The sequence below is a fragment of the Argiope bruennichi genome, chromosome 8, assembly GCF_947563725.1.
Source record: "Argiope bruennichi chromosome 8, qqArgBrue1.1, whole genome shotgun sequence".
NCBI classification, from domain to species: domain Eukaryota; kingdom Metazoa; phylum Arthropoda; class Arachnida; order Araneae; family Araneidae; genus Argiope; species Argiope bruennichi.
Window position 1 is genome coordinate 60,917,255 of NC_079158.1, and position 21,642 is coordinate 60,938,896.

Consider the following 21,642-nt stretch of genomic DNA (forward strand, 5'->3'; position numbering starts at 1 on the left):
ATTTTAAATTTATAGTTTAAAAATACTAAAATAAACTTCTATTCTGGAAAAATAATCATTATAAGCATCAAAAATAAATTTTGATTGGAATTTGATATAATATACATTGAAGGATTAGAAAGCACACAGATGGTTATTGTAGGAGTACTTTGTTAAAAATCAGAAGAAAATCCTTGACGATAGTAATTTAAAGGTTTATAAATGATATGATATGTGAATTATTGAAAGATAATTTCATTTTTTAACATTAAATTCACAATATTTACAAAATGAATTTTCTGTACATTTATTATTATAAAATATATATTTCAGTATGTTTATTATTATATTTATAAATTCTACAGAGCATATTACGATTAGAAAATCGTATTGAAGATAATCTTTATTGTTAATATTTTCAAATATTGTGCTATAAGATCAAATATTGTGAATAAACCATTGCCAATACTTAGATGCGTAGATATTCTGATAAAAGTATTAGCTTATGCAATAAAAACACTTTTATGTTATCACTAGCAATATTGGCTATAAAATTCTTATTTGACATTCCCAACAGAGGTGCTTCATGGAATGGGTCTAATCCAAGAACTATAATATCAACGGATTTAGTAACAGCCGATGGCCTTGCAGTCGACTGGGTCGCCAAGAATTTGTACTGGACAGACAGTGGCAGGAAAGTTATTGAAGTATCCAGAGTGGATGGATCGAGTCGAAAAATCTTGGTAGACTTGGATTTGGATGAACCGAGAGCCATCATAGTGTTTCCTCGTAAAGGGCAAGTAAAATAGCGTATTTACGAAAGAATTATTATTGCCTGGTACTTTTATGAAAATTGTATTCCTGTCACATTTCTTACCTCTTGGGTAATAAATAGGTTAACGTTTTGTAAATAGAAACAAAATTCCATGAAATTCTCTAGATTACTCAAAAGAATGCTTTCATTATTATAATTTTCAAATCATATTTTAAAAATTAACTTTTATGATATTGAATTTCTCACTAAATATAACATTTTCGGTGTCGATGAGTTTTAGCCTTTAAACGATTTTTTTTGAAAGTCTGCAAGAAATAATTGACAAAGGATCTTAAGAAAAATTATTACCATTTTGTTATTTTTCATTTATTTTTTTCGTTCAGTTATATTTATGTTTTGTTTTATTTAGATTTTCACCGTTATTTATTAATGTTTTTTTACTACGGAAAGAAAAAGAAAACCCTGCATTTCTTCAAATTTATTCATAAAACTGTATAGTAAAACATTCTAAATATATTGAAGTAAAATATTAATCCCAAATTTTAGCATAATTAATTTTCTTGTAGACATTAAACCTCATACTTTAGATAGCCCTTATTAACATCTTATTCTTGAGGGATATTATAGTGTACTTCTCTGATACATATATTTTTTTTCTTTGCGTAAAGGCGTTTGCAGACGTCATACATCTTATTATATTTTATCCATTTATTTCATCACTATTTCATCCATTTATTTCAAGTGGTGAACTAATATCCATATGACAGTTTTAACCACTTCCTTTTATATCATTAAGTATTTATTGACAACATTTATTACAAATCAGACATGGGGAATGGGGAATATTAATGAAAGATAAGGTCTAAATCTTTCATTTAAAAAATTATTCATGCACTGTACCAGCAAATTTCTTCATTGTATAAGTTGGTGCATTTTTTTCTGAAGTCTTTAATTTTCATATATCATATAATCCGGAAGAATCTGAAGTCAATATTTTGATAAGCTTATCCCATTGTTTTTCAGTTTCATGTGTTCTAATGAGGGATAATAAAATTAATCACACAGGTGTTCAAGATGACATTGAAATGTTTTCACACAATTTGAAAAGGAATACTTCATTTCACATTAAAATTTTACTTTTTCTGTTAATATATTAATATGTAACCAGATCTAAAGTAAAGAGAAAAGAATGAAGATCATGATACAGATTTTTCCTAAGCACACCTAAATCATACTGATCGTCCAAAAATTCTCCATCTTGAGTAACCACAAGAAAAGAAAGAAAAATATTTTAGGTTTGTTGTAAAAGTGTCAGGATTGCTGCATTTGCAGAAACTCGCCAAAAGTTTGCCATCTTGGATATCCACAATTAATGGCAATAGAAACTTTTTAGGGTTGAAATAAAAATTCCCACATTTAGAGAAAAATCTTCAATTCAAGTCTATGATTATTAAGCTGTAAAAATGTATTTGTTCTATTGTATGATAATACATCTTAATTATAAGAAAATAAGACTATTATTTCAATTTTTAACCCACTTCATTGACAACATGTATTAGAGATGGATATAAGAAGAGAAATCTCAGAGGCCAGATTTTAGGATCCCAATATGTTATGAGTAATTTTTCCAACTTTTGAATACAGAGGTATTTCTAATATTACATTCTTTTCATTTACAGTTATCTCTTTTGGTCAGACTGGGGTAAACCACCAAAGATCGAGAGAGCTTATCTAGACGGCACCGGACGAAGAGTCATAGTGGCCACCGATTTAGGATGGCCAAATGGATTAACTATTGACTATGATTCACGTCGTTTGTATTGGGTAGATGCCCAATTAGATCGGATTGAAGCATCTGATTTAAGCGGGAAGCATCGTATGCAGTTAGTGGATGACGTAGCCCACCCATTTGGATTGACTCTGGTAAGTAGATATACTGCTTTATTAATAGTTCTGAAAACTCATAGTAATGTCTCAGCTGAAAAAATATATATTTTTATTTAAAATAATATTATTCATGCTGGTATAATAATTTTTATTCAAATCTTTTAAATATTATTGAGAGGACAGATTTTTTTTTTTATTTCAAGAGATGCAAGAGATTTTTTATTCATCTTTTATTCATCGCAAGAGATTTTTTATTCATCTTTTATTCATTTATTCATCATTTTTATCATTCTATTCATTTATTCATCATTATTTTTATTCATCATCATTTTTTATTTATCGTTCTTTTCTATTATTATTTTATTCATCATTATTTATTTTATTCTAAAATTCTATCTGATCTGACCAATATTGTTGTTGAGAGGAAATTAACTCGAAAAAAAATTCGTCTGTAGCACAAAGAATTTTCAAATTATTTCTTTAATTTCCTTCCAAATTTACTATGTTATATTAAAATGCATCTTAATAGTATAGAGCATTATATTATATATTGCTAATGTGACATTTGATTATATCAGAATGCATATAATTAAATATAAATGTGATGAAATACCGTTATAAGAGCTGAAATTAATTTTAGTATTGTAAAATTTCTCTTTCTATTAAATAAAATAAGGAACTAAGTAGATATTCTATTACAGAATAAATGTATGAAGAATACAATTTATTTAATGGAGAGTAACATGATGATTATTAAGCTGCAAAAGCATTATTTTATGCAAATATTTATCATATGCGATTTATCGTTAAATATCCAAATATGGTATCAAATTCTGTCATTTACAAATAAATATATGAGATATGATGCATCAACACAAATTTTTATCTTGTCTGCTGGCCCCCTTCCTCCAAATATTTTTTTTGATTTTGTAAAAGCAGTTTAATGCTGTTTCATCGCCAGAAATTAATAGAAATTTCCCTAACTCTTCAATGCATTTTTTTTTTCAAATTTCAAAATATAAAAAAAAAGTTTTTGGCAGGGGAAATTTATACATAATCATATAAAAAGACAAAAAAACCCCATCAAAATAGAATTCTGAAGAAAAAAATTAAGTTAAAAAATATTTTATTCTAAATTATATTTTAAAATCAATTCTAATTTTTTTTCATTAAAAGAGAAATTACAAACATGAAAAATAAATTGTATATGAAAATTGATACAGTATGTAACAAAAAAATAAAGCTATTCTGCAAGAAGGAATAACAGCAAAGTGTATTTCTATCATTAATTTATCTGCATATTTAGATTGATACGAGTTTGCGAGTCTGCAGCACTTGAAATACACCAATACAACCGATAATTCGGGCTGAAACAGTCGTGTGTCTTTAGTTCTCCTTACATCAATCATCGGATGTCCCTCTAGGCAATATTCTTATTGCTGAACTTCTTATTTCTCTATTGCCCTTGAAGAAACACATATACCCTATAAAACTTATTAAGAATATAGTTTTCTAATAAATGTCTTCTGGCCTTTGCTAGAAATTTTATTGGTTAGAGCACTTGCCCAAGTTTTGTTTATTTTTAATGGAATACTTGGTTCCTAGTTATTAAATTTGTGGTCTTTTAGGTCGCAGTAAGTTAAAAATTACTATGAAATAATTAGAACATTTAATATTAGAAAGACTTCAATCGCCCAATAGGTTTTATATTTTTAAGTAAAGTTGTTTGGAAAAAACTTAATTACAATAATTGAAACAGTTCCATTAATTTTAAATTAATATAGAGAATATTAATTCCTTTCGTAAAAATATTGCAAATATTTATTCATGTCAGACACTACAAAATTGAAAAGTAGCATAACTGAAATTTAAGGAGTTCTTGATGCTTTTAATTGTAATTAGTATTTTCTAACATTCGATTCACGATGAAAATAGTGAAATAATAATCATTCCGGCAAGTAAATATATAACGATATTCATCTAGAATTTACACACGCACTCACACTTTTTTTGATTGAAATTGATAATTTACTAATGCTTTTACAAAATTAAATGAAACTGCATTTCAACGAAGCCATAAATTTCACACAGAATTCTTCTGTTTCTGAAATTTTAATTTATAATTCCACTTAACAGTTTTCTACACTTGTATTGTTCATTCACAACATGTAAAAATTTAAAATTGGAATAATTATCCATCTTCCAGCATTCATTTTCGTGTCAATAATAATTAGCAGAAAGGATTATTTAAAAGAAAGTGGAGCATATTCATTATTTTCAATTATATTTATGTATTCACACATATTCAGAAGAAAATATAAGCTTATGTGGATTGCATTACTTCAGCTTTTAAATGAAATTTGTTTCATAAAAGAGTGTAAAAATATTTTTATATTTCTGAAACTCTAATTTAATTGCTACTAAGAAGAATTAAAGAATACAAAAATCTTAAAGAAAGGTTGCTAGTTATTAAAAGCAATCATTCTGTGCATACAGTAAAAAAAAACTTGGAATCAATTCAAATTATTTCATTAAATTATTTTATTTTAAAATTCTGAATTTAATAGAATTTGCTACCTTTCATGTATTTTCTGAGAAATGGATTTAATAAGCGTTTAATTATCTCTCTATACATTCTCTCATAGCATAATTCCTTTTTCTTTCTGAATTCAAAGATTTGTCTTTACATTTCAGTCAGGAATTAAGGAATCACAAAGTTATCAACTATATTTTAATTTTATGAAATATAAGATTGTAGTTTTGTGTTTCGTCTGGAACTGTTAAAATTCTGATTATTTAAATACAAATTAGATAATTTAGAAAAAAATTAAATTATGAATGAATTACTCAATTATGCCAGTTTCTGAATTCCCTGTTTTATATATGTATTAACGGTTATACAAATTAATTGAAATATTGTGTTTATACTTATACGTGGTGTATTCATCAGGGTTTTATTCTTTTCTGTTTATAAAAGCTGATTATTTTTAAACTGATAAATAAATTCTGTAATGTTTGCTATTTTTGAAGTCATAAATACTCATGGAAAACGCACATTAATTTTTCTCTTGATTTGACATTACATGTAAAAATCTCTGGCTTAGATTTCTTCAGTTTGAATTATACTTCATATCAATATAAAAATACTTATTATACAATGCTTATTAACAATGAATAAATAATTAAAGTAATTTCCAATGGAATTTCCTAAGTTAAATTATGTTCAGCTATGTGACAACGCAGTCATATGGCAGATGTTAGAACACATGCAATTTGACAAGCATCTTAATATTGTTTTAACATATTCAAAAAAGCAATGCATTTTTTTCATTCATGAGATGAATTGTGGATTTTACTATCAAAGTGGTGAAACACATTAACATGTTTCCCGTCTGCATAAATTAATTCTTTACTACAGTAATGCCACTTTGATTGAAATTAAAATAACTTTTAATGATATCTCCTGAATTAAATTATGTTAATCCATATGACATTGCAGTCAGAGGACAAATATTAAAGCACCAGCATATTATAGGTAACTGCGTCTTGTTTTAGGCGATCTTGTTGTTTTGCCACTCTCTGAGATACGCAGAAAATTTTATAGTTACTGCAACGCAACACATTAATTTGTGACACGCACAGAATAAATCATGCCATTATGTGCAATAAAAAGCATTTTAATTTAAATTAGTTTTTACTGGTGTCTCATGAATTTGATGTTAATCAACTGATGTTTAGATTCCTTGTCATTGAGTAAAGATTTTGGAGTATTTCATCATCAGTTTGTGTTTAAATTATATTAATTTATGTAATGTCACATTTGAATGACAATTTTACTACGCGTAACATAAAACACGTATGCGTAGACACGCCATGTCGTCTAACTGTTCGAAATTATAGTTTGAATCGAGAAACAGCTAGAGGTAAAACGAGAACACTTTTTCGTTTTCCATTTATAAGTTGTATAAGGAATTTCAAAATCAAGAGGCGAGACGCAATTGATAAATCTCACATGAACATGAATTAACTAGACTACTTAAGTAGTGGAGTTAATTCATGTTCAATAAATAATATAAATTTGAAATTATTACTAATTTAATTAAAATAAATAAATATGCGGTTTTGAAAAGGCAATCAAATTGATAGCGTTAATTTTTATAAATCAAAAATAATAAGATTCTTATATAATTCAATAATTATTAAATAAAACTGTCATAAATATTATTTGTTTAAACATCAATTTATTATTATATTTTAGAGTTAATTTTTTTGGTATATAACTCAAATGAAATATTTTTTTTTTATTTCAGTACGGTCCCCATCTTTTCTGGACAGACTGGCACACCAAATCCATTGAAAGGGTCGACAAAGACACCGGTCGGAACAGAATTGTTATCCGAGACAACATAGAGTACCTCATGGAAATAAAAATGGTTGCTGCGTCCAGGCAAACAGGTGAATGTTTTTAATTTATGAGCATAATTTTGCATTCAATTCTATGGAGCTTTTTTAAATTCGTTCAAATTTCTAAAGATGAAATTTTGTTACCTGTATTTCACTTCATTTTCGAAAGTGAAAAAAAGATTTTGAAATGTGTTTCTTCTGATAATAGAATATTTACAATTTTCCAATTTTTAGGTTTAATAACTTGCTGGTATTTAATTTTTTCAAATTCAATACCAGAAGTGTCATCTGGCAGTGAATTGTTAAAAAAATTCTATAAAATTCTGTAATCAATATATTAAAGGATATATAATTGCAGAAAATGTAAATTAGAAAAAAATTAAGTAGCAAAAGTTTATTAATATGTTAAAATATCTGAAAGAAATAACAAAAATTTATAAAATCCTAAAATTGTCAAAACAATGTCTTAAATAAAATATCCACTTTCAATAAATGTCAAACGATTAATGAATGAAACAATCAATTTGTTTTATTTTAATCGTAAATTATTGTTCTTGCATTTTTTGCATATTTGAATTTAACATTATCATTTAAGAATATTCAAAAATCGAAATTAGTGGATAATATGGGCAATGTCATTCATTTAGAAAATTTTTTGGCAATCTGTTGCATTAATATAAACAGAGACTTATTTAAGTTGTTAGCTTAAAAGCTCTACTGAAATATTGGTTTTAGAAGCTTCAAATTCTATGTAGTAAAATCTCAATAATATATGTCGCTGTAAAACTAAATAACAATTTTAGTGAATTAGAAATCAAATATTTTATTTTAATTTTTAGAGATTTGAGCATTATCAGCGAATCAAGAAACTAATGAAGAAATATTTTAAGTAATTAGGATTTTTTTAAAATATATAATGCTGGACAAAACCAAGAAACTTCATAAAAATGGTAAAGAAAAAAAAATTTACTTTATAGAAGCAAAATGCAAATGTAATATTTTAATAACCTCTTCCTTCTCAGATTATCTTTATAAATGTGAATGTTAATTAATGTTTATAAATTTAAATATATTTAATTTCATTATTGATTCCAGGAAAAAACTGAGATTATTGTACAATAAATAGCTTTTTGAAGATACGAAGCTTCTTTTTAATTTATTAAAAAAAAACAATTTAAATAATATGATGTAGCGATAAAAACGTTCTTTTTTTCTTCGAGAAATTTTTGAAATTAGAGCTTTTTTTCCGCTCAATTCCTTTATCAAGATCATATTAATAAATCTTTTTATCATTTTGAAACGTCCTTCTTATTATAATTACTTCAACTTTCACTATCTCAGCTTACTCCTTTCCTTCAATTTGTTTGACAAGCCACTTAAATTTCTCTCCAGGCTCATTTCAGACATTCCATTTTCCGACTTAGAAAAAGCTTCCAAAACTGATTTGATGATCAGCAGAATCACTTTGTGCTCAAAATTGCCATCACTTTGCATGCACTATTCTCAAAATAGTCACGATACGTAACTATCAAAATTATCTTTGAATAGTTAATATAAATATTCGCCATCGTTCATCGATCCATTAACTATTTCAAATCTATGGTAGAAAGTGTTTTGATGTTTCTAAAACGACTTCAAGTATGTGCACACACTGCCAGTATTAAATATTTATATAATGATATATTATGAATTGCATTTGGTAAAGAATGTAAAAATGGTAGCATTTAGAGAAAAAAAAATCTGCATGCTTTTTATTAAATAAAATATTTTTTATGATATTTTTTGTTTTTATATGAATTATTTCTTAAAATATTTTCAATTGATTGTCATTAGTTTTAAATAGTATTAATAGTTTAGTTTTAATACGTATTTATTCTGAAAAGGCAAAGAATTTATTTAATCAAACAATATTTTTTATAATAATATTATTTTTAATACGCTTATAAAGGATTAGTATATATTTCTGATGTTGAGGCTTTACAACTCGTTTTCCCATGTAGGTAGCAATCCGTGCGGAGAAAAAAATGGTGGTTGCAGTCATTTATGTCTGTTCAAACCTGATGGACGCGTCTGCGCATGTCCGTCCTTTAATGACAGCCGACGCTGTTCAACAGGTAAATCTATTTCAATCGCTTTGAAATCGCATTAAGATGATTTTCTTCTTTGTAAATTTTAAACGAAAAAGTTAAGAAAATTATTGCTAGCAATGGATTCTGCTTAAGATAGTTGACTACGTGCTAAATTATGATTTTTTTAAATTTTATATTGTTTGGGAAGTTATACGGCTTTTTTGTATTTGAATTTACATACGTTTTAAGGCTATTTTACATCTTCAGATGCTATTTTCTCAAATTTTAATCTTTGGTAGAATTTTCTTACGAAAAACATCATAAAATAAAATCTAATGCTTATTTTTTGCAAAAATTTGTTATAATAATTTCTCAATATGTTTTGAAGTTCCTGAAGTATATAATGTGTAATTTGCTAATTTAGAAATGTTTTATAGTTGTTTTAGTATTTCTCAATGTGAAAAAAAATTGAAAGTTTGGGGTTATTTACCAGTTGAACCCTATTATTTAAATGAATAAAAATACAGCTAACAAAGTAACAACGTACAGAGTACAAATGCAGGAAAAAACGAATGTATATTTTAAGCTAATCAGTTTATGAACCTTTAAATTTGAAGATTTTCGCTTTATAACTCTTTTTAGCCCCCCCCCCCCCAAAAAAAAGTTTCATTTTTTCCAATTTTTGAAAAAACCTTTTGTAACTAGAATAGCTTGATTTGATATCTGCTTTGCATTCTGTTTTGTGCAAATATTAAAAAAGATATAACTATTTTCGAACGTTTTTTTTTTAAATTCCTCTAGAACGTAGTCGCATACTTTAAAATAAATATTTTTAATACAACTTTTGGTTAGATTTGGAGTAGGAAATTGTGATAAACCAATCCTTTAAATCTCTCGAATATTCGAAAGAATCAAATAATATACCCAACATTTGCATCTGCTTTAATTGTTTTTTGTAAAAAAACAGAACACGCATTATATAATACAAATATTTATTTAAACAAAAGAAGTCACTTAAGTATCAACCCATTTGCTACACTTATGCTTTATTTTTTTAAAATTCTTATGCGTATTAAAAAAAATCTTTTTAATTTTTTATGAATTTTTCATTGTCGTCTTGAAAAACATATATTATCTTTATATCTAATGAAATGTATTTTTTTTTCATAGCCATCGATAACAATATGCTTACGTTTAACAAATCTCCAAGGTTCATTACATTAACCCCTTAACTGTTTTATTTTCTTTCGTATCTAATAAGATGACACCTTCTATTTTGGGAATATTTTCTTATTTTGGTTCAAACGAAAATCCATTGAATAATTGACTTATCTATGTATTCGAAGTAATTTTAATATTGAAATATAATCGTTATGAATGGTTTATTTTTTTTTCTTACAACTATCAAAATTCGATAAATCGATACACGCATGGCACTCGGGCAAAACAGTTAAGCGGTAAAACATCAGTCTTCTTGCTTGATTGTAATTTGGCGAAAACATCGCATTCACAGAAGCAAACCTACAATACATTTGGAACCTGTAAAAATTGAAGATACTTTATATTCCTTATTCAAGTCAATTGTACTTTGACAGCAGAAAAATAGAAAACAAAACTTTATAGTTTTAAATTGGCCACTAACTTTGCTCCCGGACATCGAAATAAAAGTAAGACGGAATGGGAAAACTGGAGCGTTGGTTTTTTTTTGTATTTGAATAAAAGGTTGTTATGCTTAGAGGATAAGTTGAAATAAAAATATATATACATGTTAAAGGTATCGCATAACATTAAAATGGTTTTATTAGATTAGGAAGGAGTTTTTTTTTTTTTTTTTTTTTTTTTAAGAAACGTGTAAATCTGGAGACATATTTTAATTAGAACAGAACTTTTTAAATTTCCTTAAGGACATATTATACAAAAACAAGCCTCTGAAAAAAAATTCAGATGAATTTTTAGAAAAATATTGCAGATATCTGACTTTCTATGAAAAAAGAAACTGCGTAATTGAAAAATGCATATATATCCTTATATAACTGAAAAGAAAAAAAAATATTCTATAAGTGAGTTTATACGATTTCAGATGGGCTTATAACAGTTGACCTTATTAATTTAAGCTGTTTTAGCATTCGACTACCCTTTTATAGGTCTATTTAAACCTATAAACTTTTCTATTTACATTTTTCCTTTCAGATTATAATCTTTTGTTGAAACCTAGAAAACTGATTTTTCAACTTTCCATCCTCTTTCCCTTATCCAGATTCATATCCGAGAACAAAGTTAGAGATCTATTTTGGATAGCCAATCCAACAACTAACTATATAAGCAATACGTATTTTTTCCATATTTTATCACTTGTCATGACATCTGGACTGAACTCTGAAAAATTCGTAAGGTTTCAAGCGAATTATCTTTTGTCTATTACTCATAATTAAATTACTCATAATTTATTCAGTCAAAAATCTGAATAGATTTTTTTAACTGTGTCTTTTTCATAAAATAAATTTCACGAGAACGGCATGCTATTTATTATATCCGGAACTTGACAAACTGCATTTATTTGAAGTAAAATTAAAATCGATGGGATATTAGTTCTCTACAAAAATAAAATTTTTATTTGAATATCACATAATTTTTAAAAATATTTTGCTTTAATTTTACTGATCGGAAAGCCGAACTACTTATGCATTTTTAAAAGACGTTTAACGAGCCGTAATGGCGTGCTGCAGGATTTCCTGTCGAATGACTGGGAATCTCAGACCTTTGGTCACTTGCAGATCTCTTAGCACAAGTTGTTGCATGATGTCTTCACGATTCTACGATATTCTAAATGCGAGATAACGTCCATTTGATGATGCCCATCAATGCTGTTAGGTATTTAGTGCTAATGGAGCTCCATGAGATAGAAGTCTTTAAATTCCTATATTAATACCAAGGTGATAATTTAAAATATCATCGGTAATTACCACAATTTGAGTGGTTCTTAAGAATGACTCAAACTATGAAGTTTCGTCTCAGTGCAATGTCTGCATTAAATTAAATCATCTAAAAAGAGCTATTATTTCAACCATACTTAATGTCTACATGTGTTTTTCAGTTCCAGGGGATTTCTTACCTGAGCCAACTAGACTCTCCGAAGTAGAAGATGAAGTTACAGTTAAAGATCTCTCAGTGCCTACAACTTTGCCAACAGATAGTAGTACAGGGTAAATAGTTCTTTAGTCCTTTCTGCAACTTTAACTGCAGGTTTATTTTATAACTATTTTTTTTATTTTATAACTTATTTAATGATATAGAGATATTTAACTATAAAGAAGTCCCTAAAATACCAGTTGATTAAAATTATGTTTTTATGGTACATTTATATAAAAATTTTGAAATTTTAATTATTTCTTCTGCTGACATTTTAAACTATAGAAATATCCACATAGTATGAGAAAGCGTAATCAATTTGAGATGTTTAGAAGGAGCCAAATCGTGATTCAAATAGCTTTCTAAACTATTATCTTTCTAAAATGACGTAAAGAATAATATTTCATGTTTCTTGAGTCGATACAGTATTGCTGTAAAAGTTTCAATTTTTATTCTTATCTAGAGTTTTCAGTTTTTTATATTTTGTAAATATTTTTGATTTTTTCACATTTTAAACAAAAAAAAATCTATTCTTCTGTGATTAAAATTGATGAAATTATGTACCTTAAAATTTTGTTACACCAAAAATCGGTCGTGAGGATGAAGTGCCATGCTTTCATTTTCAGATTTCCCTCGAGCTGGTTACTGAAATTCTTTTAAAATAATTATATCCAAAGCTTCACAAAATGAATAGTTTTAGTCGCATAGTGTCAAATGTTTGATTAAAATATAATATCTGAAATTTTACTAAATACGATTAATAGAACCAGGGAAATCTATAAAGATTACAATACATAAATTTAAAAAAAAAACATTTATTCTCTCAAGAAATATAAAAATTCTTTACATCATTTTTATATGCTGTTTGAAATAGTATGCCTATTTTTAACGATTTTAAAATTAATTATTGAAACACATTAGAATGTATATTCTGTTTTTTCAAAGTAATATTTCCATGCATTATAATCTATATTAGAGATTGACCCTAGGTTATATATGATTTGATATTTTAGGTGTTCAGAATTAGATATTCAAAAAGGTCGGTGTGATATTATTGGGTTTCCTCCGCCGGGTAAGTAAAAAAATATTTGTTACCATAATTCTCTTTTAATATATGAGGAGTAAATTAATTTATTTCTTTTTTGTCTTTCTGACCTATCTCATGTTCGAACACATATCCCCCAAACATCTCTGTTGCACTTGGTGCACTTGAAATCTGTCGTTGAAGATCAAATATCTTTGCGTGATTCAGATACCTTTGAATCATGGAATAAACTTACCAAGTTCGCCTCAAAATAGCCATAGTGTTGCTTTCACTCTGTCAATACCGGATATTCGTTAAATGTGATTGAATGAATACCCTTGGCACGCGCTTTGTTCGTTAGAGACTGTCGCCAGTATGGAATTAGGAACAAGAAAGTTTTCTGTGAACATTCAAAGGATATACTAGCATACATTTGTGTAATAGCCATCAGCTAAATAGGGTCCTGTTTTATATACCAATCACTTAAGAAAACGGGCTGTCATTGCGGTTTGTGAGAAGGGATAGCTAATTGTCTTTATCTTTGAACGAGAAATTCGGGCGTTCCAGAATTTTTAGGTATCTAAATTCGAATAATCTTCAAAATGATAGGATTAAAGCTGAATGTAAATATAACTAAACTATATTAAACTTATCGATATTTCTGCTCCTGTAAAATATAAGAGGCAAATATTTTCTAGTTTATGATAATTTTAGATAAGAATTGTATCAGATTAGTAAAAGGAATTTTAATATAACCGCATTTCCGAATCATCATCAATTTTTATTGTGTACTTGCATTCACCGGAAAAACTTTTTATACAGAAAATCTGACAGCCTGAATGAAATTTACTGCATAAAATTTGACAATTTGTAAATTTATTCAAATTTCAGTTAAATTGTCATAGAAAGTATAATTTTAAAGACTTAAATCTTCTAAACAATTTGACACTTACTGGTTATCGATTGTCAAGAACTCACTTTGCATTCTTGCCATTCCACAAATACTTTCAAAACATTTTCTAATTATTTTCTTTGGAATAAATATGCAGAAAACAAATGAATAACATTTATTTAAAATAGTTATTAAATTGGGGTCTATATCTATTCTAAACAAATTTTGCTGAGGGTTAATCATTGTCCATTTCATTTAAAATATTGGATCAAATGTGAATGTTTAAATTAAACCAGTGTAAACCCAACATTGGCAATTTGTCCGGGAGTTTGAACGAAATTCCTTTAATAATAATAAAAATTCTGAAATCTTTTTATTTTGTTTATTTCGTAAAACCTCAAAAGTATTTGTAAAAAGTTTCCAATTTATTTTACTCAGAAGTACTGAGTAAAATAAATTAAATAAAGTAAAAGTTTGAGTCTTTATGATGAATGAATCTTGGAATACCAAAAATGTATTTTTGTATCGATCGTTGTGTTCAATGCAAAACAACTATGACAAAGAAACAATGATTAACAAACTACACTAAGTGTGAATTCATTAGTCAAAAATTGGCCTTATTTTAAATCTGTGTGTCATATCAATGCATTATACATGCAGTCAGTATCGCTTTTCAAACTTATAAGCTAAAATTAAATCATACAATGACGTTATAAGTTGATGATTTAAAAAAATTATACAGATAGTGCACAAACATTTCAAGTGTTCTATGTTGAATTTTTGGAATAGAAGATTTCCAAAAAGGAAAGTAGCAGTAAAGTAAGAGAATAAAAAAAGTGCATTAATAAGTTAATGTTCAGATTAGTTGCACAATTTTATATTAAATTTTTAACACTTTCTCATCCGCAAAGGCTGATAAAAATTTCTTCTATGCCGCCAAAACTATTTGCAAAATTGTTCTTTAAAATTTCAAACATAAATAAGTGTGATTTATCAAGGTTATTGAATAAAACATTAATTAATTTAGAATATACGATAAACTTCTCTTTAAAATGGAATTCGGAAAAGCTTTCATGACTTTCAGAGCTTCTCTCTCTCTCTCTTCAGTATATTTTAAAAGCTTAAACCTTTCAAAATCCTTTTTTATGATGAAATAACTATTCTTTTTCAGATCCAATTTTACAAACTGCCTACATCGCCTTGAGTGTTATTCTTCTCATAGTAATTATTGTTTTAACAATGGCTCTCATATTTTGGAAGAGAAAGTAAGCATTTATAATTCATTTCTGTTTAAATTTGAAAATGTTTATGTACAGTTTTTAAAAATGCCAATACATTTAAATCAATCTTAATAATCAACGCACTTACTTTGTTTGGACCACGATGGCCTGATGGTAAGGTCTCGGCTTCGTAATCGGTGGTTTTCAGTTTCAGGACCTGATTTTACCGATGAACTGTCGTGCAAGTGGGTCTGCCGCACGTTAAATTCGTTTAGACTTAATGCCATAATGTTCTTCCTCTGGTGTGATGTGAAAGCCTGGAGATGGTGTGCCAATTCAGCTGTTTTCCACTTCATCTGACCATGGTTCAAAATTACGAAGTCCGTCCCCAAATAGCCCTAGTGTTGCTTTAAAAAGGGACATTAATATAATTAAACTTATCTTGCTTAATTTTAAAATTTACTTGAAATGCTTTCGAAATTATTTGTAATATTAAAATGAAATTTTTAGCAGAAAACTTATATAAATAAACTTTAAATATATCTTATCAACGAGCCTCGATTTAATAACTAATATAAACAAATTCTTAAACATGAAATCTATATACTTTATACAAATCTGTATATTCTCTCTCTTCAATTCCATTTTCCCAATGACTCTTAATATCCTTTACAAGAAACGTTTTATAAATTTTTCAGGAGTTTAAATGAAATAAATAAGCTTTTATTCAGGTTCAGTAATATAAATGACACATGCATATCCATCTCTTAATGCACACGTCATGAAGTCCAAACGCGAAAACTTTGATGAACACAAACGATTTATTGCTAGAACAATAAACAAATTGTTTGATATGTTACACCACATGAGAACAGTCTTCAATCAATGCTCCATACCTGCCCATCACGGAAATGCTAAGTCCCTTTATTGCGAATGGGAACCTAAAAGTAATCGGAATTTTACTGCGAAATGCCAGGAAATCCTTAAGATACTAAAGGCAAGTGAGTGAACCGTTGATTGTACACTTTCCATGAGAACGTCGATTGTAGTCCGATTTCGACTGGCTATAAGTATAGAGAAACATAGTCAATCCATAGAAAGATTTAAGTAGACTTACTGTCAGATTATTCTTATTAAAAGCATCGAGTTCGGAATTTTTCCCTGTTCAGAACCCAATCTTTCTCTTGACACCCGAATCAAGACTTATTTTTTTAAAAACATTCTAAGGGAAAGAGGGGTAGTACTATTGATGCTTTTCAATTAAAGGATTACTAATTTATAGCCATTGCATTTTTTGAACAAATTGCCTTTTTTTTGTGTACGTGGTAGAAAATACAATTTCTGAGCAACCTCTGTCATCATAATAGCTGGATTGTAGATCTGATTTTTAACTGCAAGTGAGAAATCTGTTGACAATGGGGCATTAATAGTCAAAACATACGAAAATAAAATATTTTTGCTACTTAACTATAGATAAAAATTGAATTCCAAAATATTTGTTACTTTTCTGTTCTTTTTAACTCGATGAATAAAGTTATTTTTTTGTATTTTTTTAAAATTTTCAACTTTAAGGAACGTATTTAATAGGCAAGTATCTCGAAGAATTTCCGTAAAAAGTGGGATATAAAAATCGTTATGTTCTATAAGACTCATCGTTGAACCTAAAATAACAAATGTGGCGTTTATTTACTTTCTAGATTATAGACTCTCATAAGGAAAAAATTTATTAGAATTTTAAGTAATTAAAATTTCTCTGCCATAAATAAGTAGCCTATTAACACAAAATGTTAATAATTAGATTTGCAGTTCATTCTACTTTAGTAACCTTTAATTTTTCTCTACTTACGATAACGTTTTCAAACTAAAATATAACAAGTTTGGTTGTTATGAAATTCCAACGAATCTAGAGTTTCATCTGATGTTTCACTCACATACCTTTCACAATGTTATGATAATGCTTTAAAAAATTTACTGAAAGTAAAAATCTTCAGGCACATGATTAATAAGATGATAAATCTAGTTTAAAGCATTATCAATATGCGAAGATTTGAGTATTTTGAATACTTTCTACGTGACATACTGTCAGAATGACATTTAGAGCATCGTTTTTTCTATTGTCTTCTGTCACTATTCATATGATTATCGATCTGAGTTCGTCTTTCAAAATGCCAAAAGTCAAACTTCGAAAATTTAAATTTTTTCTTCAATTATTTCTATCTGTGGATTTTTTTTAAATTTTGCCTGATTGAAAAAAAAATTTTATATAAGTAGCAACGGATTATGTATTTAGTTCTTTTTCTGTGTTTGCAAGTTATTGTATGCAAAGTATTAGACATACGACATTTTGCATTTTGATCCATTATTTAACCCTTTAAAGGGTCATTTTTTTCTAGTCATATTATGTTAAAATATTTTTAGGCTTGAAATTAGAATAAAAAAGGGAATTCGTTTAGCTTATTAGATAATTATTAATTGACCAAATTAATTAATTAATTAATCAAATTAAATTTAAGTTTCAAATCAAGACACATCATTTTGTGTAAAATAAAGAACTAAATCATCTAAGTTTCTGTCTTTCAAAAAAAATTTGTCAGAACTTATGCCAACCTACATAAATTCATACGAAATTGATAAATTTGGTGGGAAGCATACTTCCCACAGCCCTAAAAAGGGTTTTTAAATATTTGTACCTGAGAAATATATCCTTAACTTGGCATATAAATTAATTATTTTTATTTTCAATAGTTTATGTAATTGATTCACTGTATGGAAAGATAGTATATAATAATTAGATTTTAACAGTGACAGTTATCTCATTAATAGCAATTTAACACTTCATCTACTCAAAGATTATAATTATTAGCAAAAATATTTTCCTTTCGAAAGATTCTCAGAAATATGGAAAATGTCACTGATAATTTATCAGTGTAAAAACCACTATCGTATCCTATTAAATGTTTTTTTCCCAAATAAATGGGAAAAGTCTTTGATGTCTGGGAAACACGTTAACGATGGCTTAATTAAATGTTTTCACTCGTGGCGCTTTAAAAGAAAGGTTGTTTTTTTTGTCATTTGTAATTAAATTGTCGGATTATTAATCAGTAAATCCATTACAGTTTTTGGTATGATATTTTATAAAGACAATACTGAGAAATAAAATTTGGTTAATTAAGCACATTCTTAAATTAGAATTGCATAAAATGTTTAGAAAAATTAAGAATTATTCTTATTTGAAGATATGAGGTAATTGCTTATTAAACAAATTTTTTATAATTTTCAAATAATTCCCTTCTTGTTAAGTAAATACTATTTTCTATAACATATAATTTAAAATATACATCATGCATTTTCTTATAAGAACTGTATTTCAATTCTAGTTATTTATTGGAAATATAATAATATTTTGTTTGATTTTATTGTAGACAAAATTATTTCCCCAAAAACTAGGCTCAAAGTAATCTTTTTATTGATAAATCTGACGTTTGATTTTTTTTTATTCATCTTCTATTTTGGAATAAAAATAGAATTTTAATATAAATTAGAAAATAAATAGTCATAACTAAAAGGAAATCAATACATTGAATATATATATTTTTTAAAAAAGAACATATGAAACCATTTTTCATTGAGATGATTTTGTTTCCAAGAATCTGAGGGAAAATAATTGACTTGAGAAATTTCACGATTCGATTTTACCATTTTGTTGATGGAACCCACAATAAAAATTTAAAAAAAATGATTTTAAATTCTATTTTTTTATCTTAACCCTTTGCCTGCCGCGGGCGTATATATACGTCTCCCTAAGTCAATGTTTTAACTGCCCCTGGCATATATATACGTAGCACTGGGGACCGAATCTCGCAAGTGATCCTCGGCAGGTAAGGGGTTAATCTCAACATTTTAAATTTGAATATAGTTCAAATTTTCTACATCTAAAAAAAATAATTTTTAAGCCAGATTATGAATAATGCTATTTAAACTCGTTTTATTTTATAAACAAAAATATTTAAAAATAAAAACAAAAGCTTACTTGAGATGCTTTGTCGCAGCAACAAGCGAAGGAATGAGGACCTTGAAGGTACGCTCACGTTCTCCAACCCCACATACAGTGCCTCGAGCGGGGACGCTCTACCCTCAGACAGGAAGGTCTGGCCCTGGAAGAACCAGCACCGAAATAACAAGAAGCAGGTGTGTAAATTTCTATATAAACGATATATATGCAGGATGTTTCAAAAATAAATTTTAAAAGAAAATATATACAGAAGGTTTCATATATCTTCCATTAACCCTTAATTTGGAAAAGGGCATATACTCTAGAAACACATAAAATTGAATGACATTCCCACAGTTTAGTTCGATTTTCTTAGAGTCGTATGGCGCAAAGATATCATAACGATATTTCAGAATATTTTGCACTGCTAGAGTAAGTAAATTGAAACAATGAAACTCTGAAAACGATAGTTTCTGATTTCTGAAATGTTTGAATAAAAGAATGAGAAAGGAGAAAAGGAGAAAAAAATATTAATTTAAAGAAAGTGTTTTATATAACAATTTGAAGAAACTATCCTAAAGTTCGAACATCAAAATTTTATCGAACTCTTAAAATATGCACTAAGAGATCTTAAACATTCTGTATATAGGGTTTAGAGATGCGAGATATTTGCCACCAAATATTAAATCTAAAACAAAAATGCTTGTATAACAAATAGATGCTTTTATTTTTCCTTTTAACAACTCGTATTCACCCAACAGCAGTTAAAAGCATTGAAAAGAAGAGAGAAACATAAAGATTCTCCATTAGCAGATAAAATTTACTTATCGAGTTCTATTTCATTAGATATTTTGTTCGATAAGAAGAATATACGTTTCAGTGAACATTATTAAAAATAAAAGAATTGCGCGTTAATTATATCGTATTGAAGGTAGGAAACATATGAAACATAAAAATAATAGTTAAGCCTAGGAAGCATTGTTTTAAGTTAAAAAGAGGCAAACTCATTAACGGATTACTTTCTATTCTTTAAAACTTTATTGTTCTCGATTTTAATTTGAATAAATTTATAATTCCGCCCTTTGAAGTATATGTTACAAAAGAATTTAAATATTGAATCCTATGAGAGTTTACTTTTCTAGGAATAAAGGATTTTTCATTTAAATTATTTCAAACATTGACCTCCCTTCCTCATTGATGCTTTAATTATTCGACTAAAAGAAAAATAGTTCAAAAGAGAAAGCAAGCTAGATCAAATACACCATGAAATTGGGATTATTTCCGCTTTCAACATGGACTTAATAATTTATACACAATAGGATGAAAGGATTTAAATTGCAGTATAGAATAAAGAATTGCTTCCGCTTCTAGTAAGAAATTTACTTTGCTTATAAACACAAATAATTAAATCTACAGGGTGTTTATAAAGTCCCGGACCCATTTTGATGTTTAATAACTCATAAAATAATAAAGATAGATTTAAATTAATAACATAAATGGTTAAATAGACTCAAAAAGTTTCATGACCCTTGTCAATGAACTTCCACGTGTGCCCCCTTCGTCGCACGGAGAATATCAAGTCGATAGTCAATTTCACGCCAGGTAGCGACAACCATGTCGGCATCCACAGAGCCATTTGCGCACATTATGGCGATTAACAATGCCAGAAACATGAAAGGATGCTTCATCGGAGAACATTATGCTCTTCAGAAAATCAGCAGCATCTTCTATCCTCCTTAGCATGTCTGTTGCAAAGGCCATCCTCCTAGGCCTATCGTTCAGTTCCAAAACTTGAACAATTTGAACTTTGTATGCATGCTGTCTTAATTTTTTTTCTTAATAATCTTGTACACCGTCGAAATTGGGATATCCAATTCTGTTACCGCTGATCTCACAGATATTCTAGGATTGTGTAAAAATGTCTCTCTGACACGCTCAACATCAAAATCACTTGTGCAAGGACGTCTGGAACGTTTCTTATCTTCGATACTTCCAATTTCTAGAAAATTCTTTTTCCACCACAAGATGCCGTTTTAAGATGGAGGATCTTTTTGGTAAATTCTCCTGAAATTTATCTGTGCTTGCACTATCGATTTCATTTCTATGAACCACCATAAAATATGTGCTTTCTCTTGTGGTGTATGCATTCTCCTTAATATCCGCTCGAATAAAACATCACATACAAAAGTACTACATAGAACAAACACATCAAAAGTTAACATAAAATTGCAATAGTTGCCAAAAACAAAAGAGAGAAAAATGCAATTAATAA

At 27.7% G+C, this 21,642-nt stretch overlaps 1 protein-coding gene across 1 annotated transcript in view; it reads left to right on the plus strand.

Annotated features, from left to right (window-relative positions):
• The window catches only part of LOC129981290 (low-density lipoprotein receptor-related protein 4-like), a 733,213-nt gene that overhangs the window by 703,218 nt on the left and 8,353 nt on the right, over positions 1 to 21,642 (plus strand). Inside the window, exons 26-33 of the mRNA XM_056092063.1 lie at positions 557 to 775; positions 2,434 to 2,677; positions 6,952 to 7,096; positions 9,046 to 9,159; positions 12,209 to 12,317; positions 13,257 to 13,315; positions 15,331 to 15,424; positions 19,429 to 19,567. Of these exons, the coding sequence (XP_055948038.1) occupies positions 557 to 775; positions 2,434 to 2,677; positions 6,952 to 7,096; positions 9,046 to 9,159; positions 12,209 to 12,317; positions 13,257 to 13,315; positions 15,331 to 15,424; positions 19,429 to 19,567 (1,123 nt within the window). The remainder of the gene's footprint in view (positions 1 to 556; positions 776 to 2,433; positions 2,678 to 6,951; positions 7,097 to 9,045; positions 9,160 to 12,208; positions 12,318 to 13,256; positions 13,316 to 15,330; positions 15,425 to 19,428; positions 19,568 to 21,642) is intronic.